The sequence below is a fragment of the Hypomesus nipponensis genome, chromosome 18, assembly GCF_054491055.1.
Source record: "Hypomesus nipponensis isolate SF chromosome 18, ASM5449105v1, whole genome shotgun sequence".
NCBI lineage: Eukaryota > Metazoa > Chordata > Actinopteri > Osmeriformes > Osmeridae > Hypomesus > Hypomesus nipponensis.
The window spans coordinates 18,534,750-18,548,247 of record NC_140378.1 but is presented as its reverse complement, the minus strand read 5'-3'; the positions used below and the strand labels follow the sequence as shown (position 1 = coordinate 18,548,247).

At 44.9% G+C, this 13,498-nt stretch overlaps 2 protein-coding genes and 1 long non-coding RNA gene across 8 annotated transcripts in view; 2 read left to right on the top strand and 1 right to left on the bottom strand.

The window, feature by feature from the left end:
- kazna (kazrin, periplakin interacting protein a) overlaps nucleotides 1-5,904 on the top strand; it is a 97,178-nt gene extending 91,274 nt beyond the window's left edge. For all 5 annotated transcript variants that reach the window (XM_084679197.1, XM_084679196.1, XM_084679195.1 and 2 more), the window contains 7 exons: nucleotides 1,145-1,350; nucleotides 1,770-1,888; nucleotides 2,203-2,434; nucleotides 2,627-2,728; nucleotides 3,365-3,531; nucleotides 4,647-4,788; nucleotides 5,062-5,904. In XM_084679197.1, coding sequence (XP_084535323.1) covers nucleotides 1,145-1,350; nucleotides 1,770-1,888; nucleotides 2,203-2,434; nucleotides 2,627-2,728; nucleotides 3,365-3,531; nucleotides 4,647-4,788; nucleotides 5,062-5,220 — 1,127 coding nt within the window. In that variant the 3' untranslated portion in view covers nucleotides 5,221-5,904. The remainder of the gene's footprint in view (nucleotides 1-1,144; nucleotides 1,351-1,769; nucleotides 1,889-2,202; nucleotides 2,435-2,626; nucleotides 2,729-3,364; nucleotides 3,532-4,646; nucleotides 4,789-5,061) is intronic.
- On the bottom strand, nucleotides 1,191-2,193 carry LOC146252571 (uncharacterized). Its single transcript, XR_014732003.1, has 3 exons — nucleotides 2,015-2,193; nucleotides 1,758-1,861; nucleotides 1,191-1,327 (listed from the first exon to the last, which is right to left on the bottom strand). It is a non-coding gene; the product is annotated as an uncharacterized LOC146252571 (long non-coding RNA).
- A 2,106-nt stretch (nucleotides 5,905-8,010) lies between the features above and the next one.
- tmem51a (transmembrane protein 51a) lies at nucleotides 8,011-13,170 on the top strand. Of its 2 annotated transcripts, none has more exons than XM_084679506.1 (3): nucleotides 8,011-8,195; nucleotides 10,129-10,568; nucleotides 10,893-13,170. In XM_084679506.1, the coding sequence occupies exons 2-3, from the start codon at nucleotides 10,195-10,197 to the stop codon at nucleotides 11,275-11,277; spliced, it is 759 nt and encodes a 252-aa protein (XP_084535632.1). In that variant the 5' UTR covers nucleotides 8,011-8,195; nucleotides 10,129-10,194; the 3' UTR covers nucleotides 11,278-13,170. The 2 variants fall into 2 exon arrangements, with proteins under 2 accessions (XP_084535632.1, XP_084535633.1); XM_084679507.1 differs by lacking the exon at nucleotides 8,011-8,195 and adding an exon at nucleotides 9,792-10,018.
- The last annotated feature ends 328 nt before the right edge of the window (nucleotides 13,171-13,498 follow it).

The window sequence follows — 13,498 nt, the reverse complement described above, 5'->3', positions numbered from 1 at the left end:
GGATTATCAACACAGTGTCTTAGTCCTATCTGTACAATCCAATAACCAAGGTTTTTAAAACTCCTTTAGCCTAACAGTAAGTGTAACATTGTGAAAAAGAATAACTTAAGTACAGAATGTAAAATAAGTATAAGATCGCCACCTGGTGGAGAACATACTGTGGCGTGCGGGGAAACAGACAGGACTCAGAACACAAGAGCCAGAGACCACGTATTCAGGTTGATAGCTCGAAAGCCCAGATGTATTTTCCCACACAACTACCCGGGGTTGAGATGTTCGCCCAAAACAATAAACCCAGGTTGGTGAGTCCTCCAGAAGAAAAACGCCCCCCCCCCCCCCCCCCCCCCCCCCCCCTTTTCCTGTCAGTTTCAAAAAGAAGCCCTGTATGTTAACCCTCCCCCTTCAACGTTTCCACCAATACCCAACCCAGGGTAGGGGTTCCATCTCCCCCAAGGAACAAATAACACTTGAACTTGTGTAAACCAAACCACCCAGCGTTACAATACTATCACCACCGTGTGACATCCAGTCATGAAATGTTTAGATTTTCTCAAATAAAACGAACATAATCACAATTGCCCACAAGAGGGGAAAGACTGTTGTACGAAAATGACTGGTGCAGCTTCGGTTTTCAAACTGTAGTTGTGAGAGTTTACTATTCCTAGTTAATACAGTATAAACTCGTAAAGACTGCATGTTTTTGACATCAGACGCAGGATTAAATGCCCGTTGTACATCGCTTTGGCTTTAAGGGTCTGCTAAAGGCACACACACACATTACGATGAGGCTCTGGACACAAGCAGTAAGTTAAATAAACTTGTAAAGTACTTCGTGAGTTTGGAAAGGCTTGTTTATATGACACCGCTATGGTGACAGTTCGTTTGTAAATTACCTTCAGGCTCGACTCAACTTTGTATATAGGAGCTCTGCCCAGTTAGCAAGTCATTAGGCGAGTGTCACAAAATCAAGACAACTGGAGTGAGTACGTCTATGGCCTGAAAATCACACAAACTGAAACACCCAATAAACTAACAGGTTTGCGAGTTTCTTTCTCGTTTGGGGGATGGATTATCCACTGCCATCCTTACTCCCAAACGTCCCCTACTCATGTCTTCTCCCCCTGCCCCTCGTCCACCTATCCAGACTCAGACAGCCTCTCAAGCCCCACCCGCCTCAGTCTCAGCCTATCAGACGGTGAGGATCCACTGGACCGCCTCCAGCAAGTGGAGCTAGCCAGGACCACGACCATGTCGATCTGGAGGGCGGGAACGGTGCAAGCTTGGCTGGAAGTTGTCATGGCAATGCCAATGTACATCCGGGCCTGCTCTGAGAATGTTAAGAGTGGCAAGGTATGAAACGAAGAAACACTTATTTCACCCTTATGTCCACCTAACACTTCAAGACAAAGGGTTTATCTACATGACCTATAAACAGCATTATCTGTTATTCTCTCCCATATTTTGATTTCATCACTCATGTAGATGGGAGTGATTGGAGGACAGGGAAATAAAAGTTTTTTGTGTAATATTCGTATTGCTTTAGCATAGCATCAGAGCGAGCGAAAGAGTTCATGCATGGTTCTACTTCGGCAGATGTTGCTCAGACTGTCAAATCCTTATTTCACCCATACACTTCCCCTAGATATAGTCTTATTAGCTCGACGATGTCTATATATGGCAGTGATTCGACACGGCGTAGCTATGGCAGTGTTGCAACGGGGTAGTTACGGCGGTGTTGCGATGTGTTGTTATGTGACCTGTGTGTCCAGGTGTTGCTGGGTCTGACAGATGATGACCTGGAGCTGGGTCTAGGCGTTAGCAGCCCCATGCACCGCAGGAAGCTGCGCCTGGCCATCGAAGACTACAGGGATGCGGAGAACGGCAGAGGGTGAGTTACCGTGAATACGAGCATCCTGCGCGTTGAGTACTGTAGACAACTCTAGTCTACCGTACTGGGGGTTTGACAGACATGATGTTGTTGTGGCAGTGTCATCTGGTAACAAGTATTGCTTACCTTGTGATGGGGAGATTTAAGGCCTTGTCCAAACGGTAGACTGAAAGACATATTTGAAATATGACTCTACAGTCACAGACTGCTGCATCCGTGATAAATCCTGTTCAACTATAGTTGGTAGCCGTCTATCTAAACTACACAGATGCCCTCGTCTGGTCCTGACCTCGCCCCCTACCCTCACCCTGCAGGCTGTCCAAAGCTAGCGACATGGACCATCACTGGGTGGCCAAAGCCTGGCTGAGTGACGTAGGCCTGCCGCAGTACTCCCAAGCCTTCCACACACACCTGGTGGACGGGCGCATGCTAAACTCCCTGACGAGACGAGACCTGGAGCGTTTTCTCAACGTCACCAAAAAGTTCCACCAGGCCAGCCTGCTACTGGGCATAGAGCTGTTGCACATGCTTAACTTCGACAAGGAGGTAGGCTAGCTAAGGACGGAGGTAGGCTAGCTAGGTAGGAGTTTTTCTCGTCCAAACCTGAATCAACGCAATATATATTCACGCACAAAAATATATATATTTTAAATTGCAGTTCATTTTGAATTTTTAACTTTCATAAAATGTTTTTTAAAGATAAACATTTCGATTTTTTTTTTTCGGCGACCTCTGCAGGCACTCCAAGCTCGGCGGACTCATTGTGAACATCAGCATCTGGACCCTCTGGTGTGGACGTGTCATCGGGTCATGAGATGGGTCAGAGAAATTGACCTGAAGGTGGGAAAAACGACTGTGTTGTTGGGTTTAATATGTCGTGTTTTTGTTGCACCGTGTCCAGAAACACAGACTGTTCATTGCCCTTAACGACGGTACTACTGTTAGTCAAGGACCAAAAATGCAGTTCTATCTGCTGTGCGTGCTATATCCACTTTTGTAGCCACTCGCATACTGAATGAGTTAAGTGAATGTCATGTATTACATAACATGCAGAATGCAAGGGATTGGCTTGGGGGAAAAGGCTAGATGATTTGTTAAGCTACTCTTCTGTGTTCTCTGAATGGACTTAAGTGTTGAAGTCAAATGCTTTGACATTAATAGTCAGCGTCAATACTTACACTGGGCACTCTATACTGTCCAGCATTTTCCATGGTGAGGCATAAGAGCATTCCACATGGTCAGTAAGAAGGCTTGTTCGTCTTGATAACTTGTTAGTATCCTCAACATAGTCTGAATAGATAATAGCCTTCAACGTCACAAGTCAAAAGGTGCAGTTCAGCATTACAAAACCAATACTCCCCTGTGGGACTGGAGTAATACCATTGAGTGTGTTTGAAAACTTTGTCCTTGGTCGGAATTTCAGCTTTGACTTTTCGAAGAAGAACAGCCCCCTGTCCCTCTTCTCTCCCTGTACAGGAGTTTGCGGACAGTCTCCAGAACAGCGGAGTTCACGGGGCCGTCATGGTGCTCGACCCCTCCTTCAACACAGATTCCATGGCAACGGCTCTGGGGATTCCCAACAGCAAGCACATGGTCCGCCGACACCTGGTGGAGGAGATGAAGAGCCTCGTCCACTCCGCCAGGTGAGGAACACTGCAGGAACACCAGAGAAGAAGAGAAACAATAAATGGAGGCCATGCAGAGGTCCTATAGAGGACAGGACCTATGGAGAGAGAGGGAGGTCCGATAGAGGAGAGGACCTATATATATAGAGAGGTCCTACAGAGGACAGGACCTATGGAGAGAGAGGGAGGTCCGATAGAGGAGAGGACCTATGGAGAGAGAGGGAGGTCCGATAGAGGAGATGACCTATATATATAGAGAGGTCCTATAGAGGACAGGACCTATGGAGAGAGAGGGAGGTCCGATAGAGGACAGGACCTATGGAGAGAGGGAGGTCCGATAGAGGAGAGGACCTATGGAGAGAGAGGGAGGTCCGATAGAGGACAGGACCTATGGAGAGAGAGGGAGGTCCGATAGAGGACAGGACCTATGGAGAGAGAGGGAGGGAGGTCCTATAGAGCAGTGGTTCTCAATCCTGGTCCTCGGGACCCCCTGCCCTGCATGTTTTAGATATTTCCCTGCTCCAACACACCTGATTCAAATAAATGGGCCTGATAACGACGCATTGATTTGAATCGGGTGTGTTTGAGGAGGGAAACATCTAAAACGTGCAGGGCAGAGGGTTCGAGGACCAGGATTGAGAACCACTGCTATAGAGGACAGGACTTATACAGAGACAGGGAGGTCCAAAAGAGGAGAGGGCCAATAGAGAGAGAGAGGTCCTATATAGAGGACAGGTCCTATCGAGAAAGAGGAATATAGAGTACAGATAGAGATGTTTTTCATCTGTGGGGGTTTACCAGATGGATCATGTGATAGTGATGATGTCATTCTGGCCCGAGCACATGACCGTGATGGTAATGTATGAGCTAAGAGAGTGTAGTTGCTAATATCCCATGACCAAACAGTTGTTTGTAGTATCTACAGTTACAGCCCACTACACACAACACAAACTCAAACAAACACACACGAACCAAAACACACATACACACGAAAGCAAACACACGTACACACCACAAACAAATGTAAACATGCAAACTGACACACACACAGATACACACCACGTGCACACAGATACACACCACAGGCACACGCAAACAGTCAGTCACACACAGCGCTGCTGTCCTCCTTCCAGGTCTGGTGCCCAGCAGGACTACGAGAGGCTGGGTAGGAGCACCCCGCCCACCCTGCTACATCAGAACTCCCTGGGTCGTCCCTCCAGCTCTGCCAGCCGGCACACGGACGACGAGGGCTCCCTCCGCCGGCGAGCGGTCAAGGTGGGCCCGTCATCCCCCCCCCCCCTTTTGCTCCTCATTACCCCTCAACCCCCTTTCGTCAGTCCTTACCGCTCCTCATCATTGGCATTGCAAGAATGTCTGTTAATTTTTTGCAAGACAAGAATGGAATGACATCACTGCAAGGAATCTGTGAAGCCTAAGATTAATTTCCGGAAATGGTTGATGTAGATGTATCGTATCACTAAAAGTCACCCCCTCTTTCCTCTCCTCCCCCCCACCCCTCCTCCTTTTTTCCCCCCTCCATCATCCCAGCCTCCGGTTGGTTTCAGCCCCAAGGCTCGCGGTGGGCGGGACTTGAGTTGTCATAGCAGCTATGGGTCACTGCCCAGAGAAGGTCGCGAAGAAGCTCCTCCCAGGTCAGAGGGCAGCCCAATCCATGGCTACTCAGGGATTGAGGTCACCAACGTGTGATGTCATCAAACCGCGCCAAGAAGTTGTGGGTTCCAGTCCCTGCTCTGCATAAACCCTGAGGGTGTCAGTCAGTCTTCAGAGAAGTTATTGTTCTAGAGTTCAGCCTTTACTGGTCAGAAAGCACTTTTTGTTGTTGTTGGAAGAAACCTTTTTCTTTTCCAATCTAAGAACAGCTTTTGACGTGTCTTACTGGTATGCTTGTTATCTGCCCTTTAGCAAGGACACAGACGTCAATCTCTTCAAGAGCAAAACTCGAGGGGATTCTAACAAATGTTTTATTTTTCTATGTGCATTATGTGCAAAGCTTTTTTCAACAGGAAATTCATTCAGCTAGTTTGTTTTTGTAGTTCTTATTGACAAGTCTGTTTCTTATCGTAAAGACAGAAAGGAATTTATTATTTGTTTCTTCAGGGTACTTTGGTTAAACAGCTTAAACTAACAAGAGCACAAATAATTGAAACGAAAATATACTTTTTTAACAAATGTCTTGGCATTTTCATGTAGTTCTACAGCAGCAAACAAAATATGCCTGAGACATTGTCAGAAAAAAATGAAAAACTTTTTTTATTGTCTGCTACATGTTAGATGTTAGTATTTTTTCAGTTTGTATATTTACACTGCTGTGTCTAAAGTGAATTAACCCTCTCATTCAACATTTGATAAAATAAAGCTGGCAAAATATGACTCAAAACTAACAGTTAAATTCTGTGTAGGACTTAAAATCTAAATCTTTTTACTAAGAAATCTCGTGGAGTTGTTTTACTCATGTACCCACAGAGAGACTGTGTACGTTACTGACTGCTGAGAGATGATGGACAAAGAGGTCAACTGACACACACACACATGTATACACACACATGTACACACAAGTACGAACCCAGTAGTCTTTCTGTGTTGTAATCGTGGTGTTGGGTACCTTAGCCTCCAGCCATGTTTATACCTGCAGCTTACTCAAACATGATGTCACTCCCTTCTCACGTTTGGGCTGACGGCATCACCGTGGTTACTAGGGAACAACAAAACAGTAAACAAGACGCGATGAAGATGTGACCTCTGGTCGGGTGTTCTGAGACACAACGGGTGCTGGTAAGACAGACACACACAGACACACACAGACACACACAGACAGACACACATGCTTTTAGACACAGTGCGAGACAGACATAGTTTGAGACTGAGATGGTGGGAGACGGCTTGTCTATGAGTGGTGTGCAGTCACCTACTGTACTGCCTAGTAGAGTGGGTTAATTATTATGGGATATTGAGCTTTGTTCTTTACAAAATCAGGCTTCACAGGGATATTGAGACAGGTCACATCAACAGCTCAATACACACATGCAAAGATTACGTTTTGTTTTGGTGATTCAAGTGATCCTTACATTTGTATTTTAATCCAATTGAGATAATGTTTTCACAACTTTGCATGAAGCATGCTCCACCACTGCATCACAGACACTACGATCAGATCATTACCCGTGTACTGTAAGCTGTAAGTTTGGTGTATGCAGTTGAACATTGGGTTGCTGGGAGTCATTAGATTTGAGGCGTAGGATTCAGGCCTATGAGTTTGTAAACCCATGATCTTGATTAATTTAGTTGTGGATGTGAAACTAGCGCCAAAAACAGAACCAGACAGATGTATGAGGGGGAACACTTCACCATTAGGATGTCACATGGCAGTCGTCTACTATGTTAATCAATGTAAGATGCAATGCATTGTAAAGACTGCAGTTTTTGTAATTATGAGATGCAGATCTCATCTGTTGGTATGCGGTTGCTATTCAGTTTTATGGAATCGGAACTTCGCAAGAACAATGTCAACCCTCACTGACCATTGTTAAATGAGGAAGTGTTTAAACTAATAAGCTTTTAGGGCTGTAACAACAACGCACACACATTCACAAACACACACACAAACGTAATTATGGTCCCCTGTGTAACGTGTATTAATTATACAAAGACAATACTGCAGTACACTGTCCAGAAGCATGACCTGATTTGGTCTGGGTTTTTTTGTTTTTGTGGGCGGTTCGTTTTGTTTCGCCTTGTTTTGCCTTCATTTTAAATCAATTATAAACCACTACACTTTACACGACAATGGGTCGAGTATACTTGATCATTTCCATGTGTGCTTGGTTGATTAGTGATTTGCCCATTTGTCTGCAATCCAATAAAAGATAAGCTTTTGACATCAACACTGTCTCGATGACGTCTAGTGTTGAAACAGTTAGCCCCTGTGACAAAAGCTTGTCCACTCTTGTGGCCCCCCTACATGTAGTCTGAATAATTATAAACACGGGATTTTGCCTGCGTGAAGAGATGAAGAAAACTTTTTGACAACAATAATGTTTGATGTAACTGGCCCTTCTAACAGGACAACTGGCCACAGCTCCCCCCCCCCCCCCCTCCCCCAGTTGAAATGGTCTCGAGAACCTGCCCTGGGCAAATATCATGGATATGAGGAATAAAATCATTACGGTTAGACAGGCTAGACAGCCTATGTGAAACATCATGCCGTTTCAGCATCAACTTTGTCCTACAATGTAACATAAATGTAGGCCCAAAACAAGTCAGAGACCTGAAATTATTAAATTTGTCGGTACAATATGTCAACAGTTAGGCCTAAAGTATTTTTTTTATGTTACTTTTCAAATGCGTTGCGAATTTTAAAGTAACATTACACTTTATTCAGCCCACGTGCAATGCACGACCCCTCAAGCCCGAGAGCGGAAGGGTTAAACCTTAACTGGGAGTGTGTATCGATGTTGCATTTTTCTGTAGCCCATCCGTTGGGGAAAGTTCCTGCTTGAGAACTTCAACATGCTCTATGATTATATTGTAGATACGTGATTTGTATGCAGGGACAGCACAAAATATTTTACTATAATTTGCCGACCGGGTATTGTCCAACTTTCAAGGGAATCACCGTTTGGAATGCAGTAACGCAATCGTTTGAGTGAGTCAACAATGTAAAGGTAAGGCGGGTTGGTTTATTCATTCATAGTCCATCAACGTATCTAGGCTATAGATAGGTGTTACCGCCTTATACAAATGTTAATGGTAATGTAAATGAGAACCTGAACAAGGAATGTCTTTGTTTTCACAATATAACCGACTATTTTTAGGATGCATCTGTACGATTAGAATACACACTATCGTTAGGAAATCATCGGTCATTACTACAAGTCGGTAACAGCGTTTCATTTGGACCCAATTTGGTGTAACGTAGTTCAAAGAAGCTTCAAGTTATTTAAAGCGGGTTTATTCAGATTGAAATCCTATTCAAACTGGTTTCCTCAACCACGGGCAAGTAAGGGCCTACATCAGTGAAGTTATAGTCTTTAACAAGTTTAAACGGAATTTGACTTCCCCAAACAAGCGATCCCCAAGACCCGCAAAAGAACTTCAAATGTCTACATTCGAAAAAGCTACATTCTTAATCTTAGATTCCTTATGCCTCATCATCTGAAGCAAATCCAAAACTGAAGTTAAATGACTACTAACTTCAATATGACTTCAGTATATGATCTTTCTTCTCATATTGCTACAACTGGGGGTTTCAAAGGGTAGGGCACCAAATTGCATTACTGGCGTTCTACTGTAACATGGTTCTGCAACTTCGGGTGAAAAGTTGTGACACAACACACAACTTTCCCATATGAACAGAGACCTTAACCTGTTGCTTTGCAATTTGACGATCCAGTCCTTGTTTATGGTGGGTGGAGTTTGGGTCATACCATGCATTCTTGAGTGTTATGGTAGTCCTGAATCAGAGGAGACTGGATACCCATAATATGATGTCTTTAAGTCTCACTGCCTCAGCAAGTCAAAGCATGCTCACCAAAGCATGTACTTTACTGACATGCTGGTTTTGACAAGCAAGCTGCAGTCAAAGTTATATGACTGGAAGAGTAACAGGGTTCTCAAAAAAAAAAGTGAATTATTTATAGTGTAGGCCAGAGAAAGGAGACGCATGTACTTACCCCCTTGCCTCCCAAAGTTGGTGTGTACTGACAGAACGCCCTTTGCCCAGCTCCAGTGTACCATCAAATGCATTTTTTAACCATCATTACAAACGGCATGTTCCACCAGGTTTACATTTAGTCATTTAGCAGACGCTCTTATCCAAAGCGACTTACAGTAAGTACAGGGACATTCCCCTCGAGGCAAGTAGGGTGAAGTGCCTTGCCCCAGGACACACGTCATTTTGCACGGCAGGGAATCGAACCAGAAACCTCCTGATTACTAGCTCAATTCCCTATCCGCTCAGCCACCTGACTCCAGGTTCAGGTTCATAGGAAATAACTCCACTCAACTGGTGCCTCATTGCATTTTAAAATGTCTAACTTTACAATCGCGTGACCAAAGGTTGTACTGCTGTAAATATTCAGTAGGTTCCCCTTGTTAATGTGGGAATCTATTTGTTGTCTGTGTGAAATGTGACTTTCGGTCAGACTTCCAGGAAATTTACTTTATGATGAGTGGTCTTTATTGAATCTGTCCTTCTGTTCATTCATGCAACATGTTGAAGTTGCGCAACAAGGTCCTGTAGAGGGAGTGCTGCTCTGTATTCGTAGTAAAGTGACGTCATTAAAAAGCACAAGACATTATGAAAGGGCACGTTTCACCCCAGGAAATTCCTATAAGTAGATGCAGGTGCATTCTGAGAGAATAAGATTACCGAAACACATCTTCATGAAGTCTGAAAGCTGGGAGGTTACTTTGTAAGGAAAGCTTAAGCTTCTCTCTGTCTCATTTGGACTTGTTTAGACCCACACGAGCACTTAAATATTTCAAGGTAGGTAAAGAAGAAATAGCTCTCTGTCTTTTGCTCTGTGTGAGTTTGACCCTGTCGTGATCGTCGTTTCATGACCCGCGAGCCGATCCTTCCTCTCTCCTTCCCGCTAGACGGAGCAACACAGCTCGAACGCTAGACCGGCCTGACCTGACTGGTCTGACCGGAGAGAGGCCAGAATGCGCTCCACCAACGACCCGCCACCCACCACCGCAAGCAGACCCGTGAACTCCAGCCACAACAACAACGGGAACTCCGGCTCCCAGTATGCACTGTGTGCCCTAGGGGTGGGGCTTCTGGCCCTGGGCGTGGTGATGATCGTGTGGAGTGTGGTGCCGCCCGACCCGGCCTTGAACGGCAGCAGCGGAGCCAAGCCGGACAACCGCAGCAAAGCGTCGACGGTGGCGTTCGTGCTGGTGGGCTCCGGGGTAGCCATGTTGCTGCTGTCTCTCTGCCTGGGGATGAGGAACAGGAAGAGGGAGCTGCAGGCGCTGCAGTCAGCGCAGGACCGGGCCGGGCCTGGAGGAGAGGCTGCTGGCGAGGAGGGAGAGACGTGAGTGGCTGACCTGTAGATTTAAGACTCGGGTTGTTGTGCCGTCGTAGAGATGAATCTGTTGCGGCCTTTCTTTCTTTTGATGACAAGCGTTAGGCTTAATTAACTGTATTGTATTCGCAAGTCCATTACTCCCCCACATGTTTAGCGCAACCAAACGCACATTCAAATATTTGCACTAGCATGCCGTATTTGTATATTCTCAGTGACTCTGCCTTTTTACCCTTTCTACTGTTCAGCAATGTTTAACTCGTTATTCCACTCTGTGTGTGTGTGTGTGTGTGTGTGTGTGTGTATATAACGTGTGTGGGTTCATGTTTACAGTGCCGAGGAGAGAGCCCAGAGGTACAACGTCCCCAGTTATGAGGAGGCGGTGGGCAGTGGCCAGTACCCTGTCAGCCAGAGCAACCTCCGTCACAGCACCTCCCAGCTGCCCGCCTACGACGACCTGGACCAGGGGGACGCCGTCCAGTTTGAGACGGAGGGGACGGAGGGATCCCCGGCCAACCCCGCCGCCTCCGGTCCAGCGGCCGCCGCCCCGGCCAATCGGAAACCTGGAAAGAACAGCCGCAGGCTCCTCCCCCTCAAGATCCGCCGGATTAAATCGGAGAAGCTGCATATGAAGGTGACGGATGTTTCGTCAGAAGGGGTCAGTATCGAGCCGCTCACGCCCCCGCCTCAGTATGAGGATAAAGTTCCACCGCTCTGAGAGACGAGCATCTTCCTGTGGCTGGAGTTTGGAAATGCTACTGCTGGAGTCCTCTTTGGATGCCTTTGATGCTGAGGGTCTATGTGTGTCTACGCCATGTATGCCTATTCTAAGTGTGGGCTTGGTCCAAACGTCTGCTTTAACACTTGGCGCAAGCAATTCGTCTGAAGGCTCTTTTTTTTAAAACCACGTTTGTACAATATTGGAAACAAATGTACACTTCATATGTTCAGTGCATTGGTTTTTTGGTGTCGGGATTTGACTGGATTTTGCTGTCATCATTTATGTTGATGGACTGGAATTGCATAGACTTATGAACCTCACAGATTTTGGAGACTGCTGTGTATGCCTGAACCAAAATGCCACAGCTGCCTTTCTAGATTACAATACCTACCCTGTCCATGTGTGTTCGTGTCTGTTGGGGCCAATGGAGGAGCTACAAAACTAATATTTCCAGTAGGGAATCAAGTCAAATCAACCAGAATATGCAGTTATCCTTTTTGAAATCGGTGCCTTGTAAAATCCATCTGCGTTCGTCGATGTCTGAATCAGTCTGGCTCATTCAACATTTGTGGCCTTTAGTGGAAAAAGTTGAGCGCGACTAAGGGAGAGGCGGCTTGTGAATATTTGGAAGGCTTGGTGCTGTAGTCATGGTGAGCTTTCCATGGGTCTTAGCAGTAGGAGCTCATCTCGCTGGCTGGTCTGACTCCAGAGAGGGGGAGAGGGAGCACAAGAAAGGCTCTTTCACTCAGCAGCTGGGCCCAGAGAATGGTGGCCATTGCTCCATCACTCAGCATTCCCTCACTAATGCTTGACTGGCAGCACTGTTTTATGAAGATCGCACAGAGAATGCACTCAGAAAATGGAGGGAGGGAGGGATGGAAGGTGAAGGAGGGAGGGAGGATGAGGGACTGTCCAAAAACCAACCTTCAGCCTTAAGACGAGAAAGAGAGGAAGGAAGAAATAAGCCTTCTAAATGTATGATTTTGGTTCCACAGATGAATTATTTCTTCGAGCTGGCCTCATGTATCAAACTTGTTGTAGAGGCCAGGAGAGTTGAGTGGCAGGTGTTCCATAGCATGCAGACAAGACGAACCCTTCCATCAGTGCCTTTTCTCTGTTGATTAAATGTCAAATTTACTTTTTTTTTCAACCTTGAACAACCAGGTGGTGCAGTATTCAAAATGACTTCTCAACAATACATTCCCAGACTCTTACTGAAATGTTTCAAAGGAACCTATTCACTACCTTTTAACACTAGAGCACAGAAGCTTACTTAACAAGTTAGATATTTTCACATGCAGTCACGTAAGGAGGAGATGTGCTAGATGACGGCCAAGAATCAAGTAGGTTTAAACATTTGAAGAGGAAAAAAACTGCTTATTTTCTACACTTTGGAGGCTCAAATGACTGTTTTACTTAATGTATGTGTACCTCATTTAGTAAGAGACCAGTTTTCACTGTGAAGACCGGCTGAATTTACTGCCATGGACTTGAGGAATGAATGTTGGTTGACAGAAGAACAAACACACAATGTTTGTGTACAGTTTTATTTGGTTCAGTGATCTCTGAGTACTTATGTTGTGTTATGCATAGTGGCAGTTGTGGTTAAGATTTACTTTTGTAAGACTTAAGATATACTTTTTTAAATGTATTTTTAAATAAGAGAGTCAGAAGATCTTATGTATTATGTAAGTTAATTTCCAATGTGGTGTTTTTCTAACACTTAAATGTCCTGTCAGATTAATAAAACAAAATATTTGTACTCAAATGGTACAAAGTTGTATTTAAAGTACCTGGATAAAGAAAATGTATATCCTAATAACAAGTAATACATTCAATGATATACTTCCTCTAATACACTCATTGTGACGTTTTCATGATGTGTAAACCTTTCACCTTATGACGATCTTGGTTAATGTTTAGCTGAAGGATGATTGTTCTAGGAATTACAGTCTTTACCTCCTGGCTTTGTTATTGTTGAATAGTTTTGGCCTCAAGGTTATTCAAAGTATATATCCATATACACACCCCAGTTCAAAGAATTTCACAGGAAATGAATTCTACGTTAGTTATTACTCCCTGTGTGGACTCTTTCTGTTCTTAATTGCTTCCTTGTTTTGACGTCAGATGAGTTCTATTTTGACTCAGTATGGTTTAGTTTTCCAAACAGCCAATTATATTGTGTTACATGAAACTGATTACATGACAAGAAACGCAA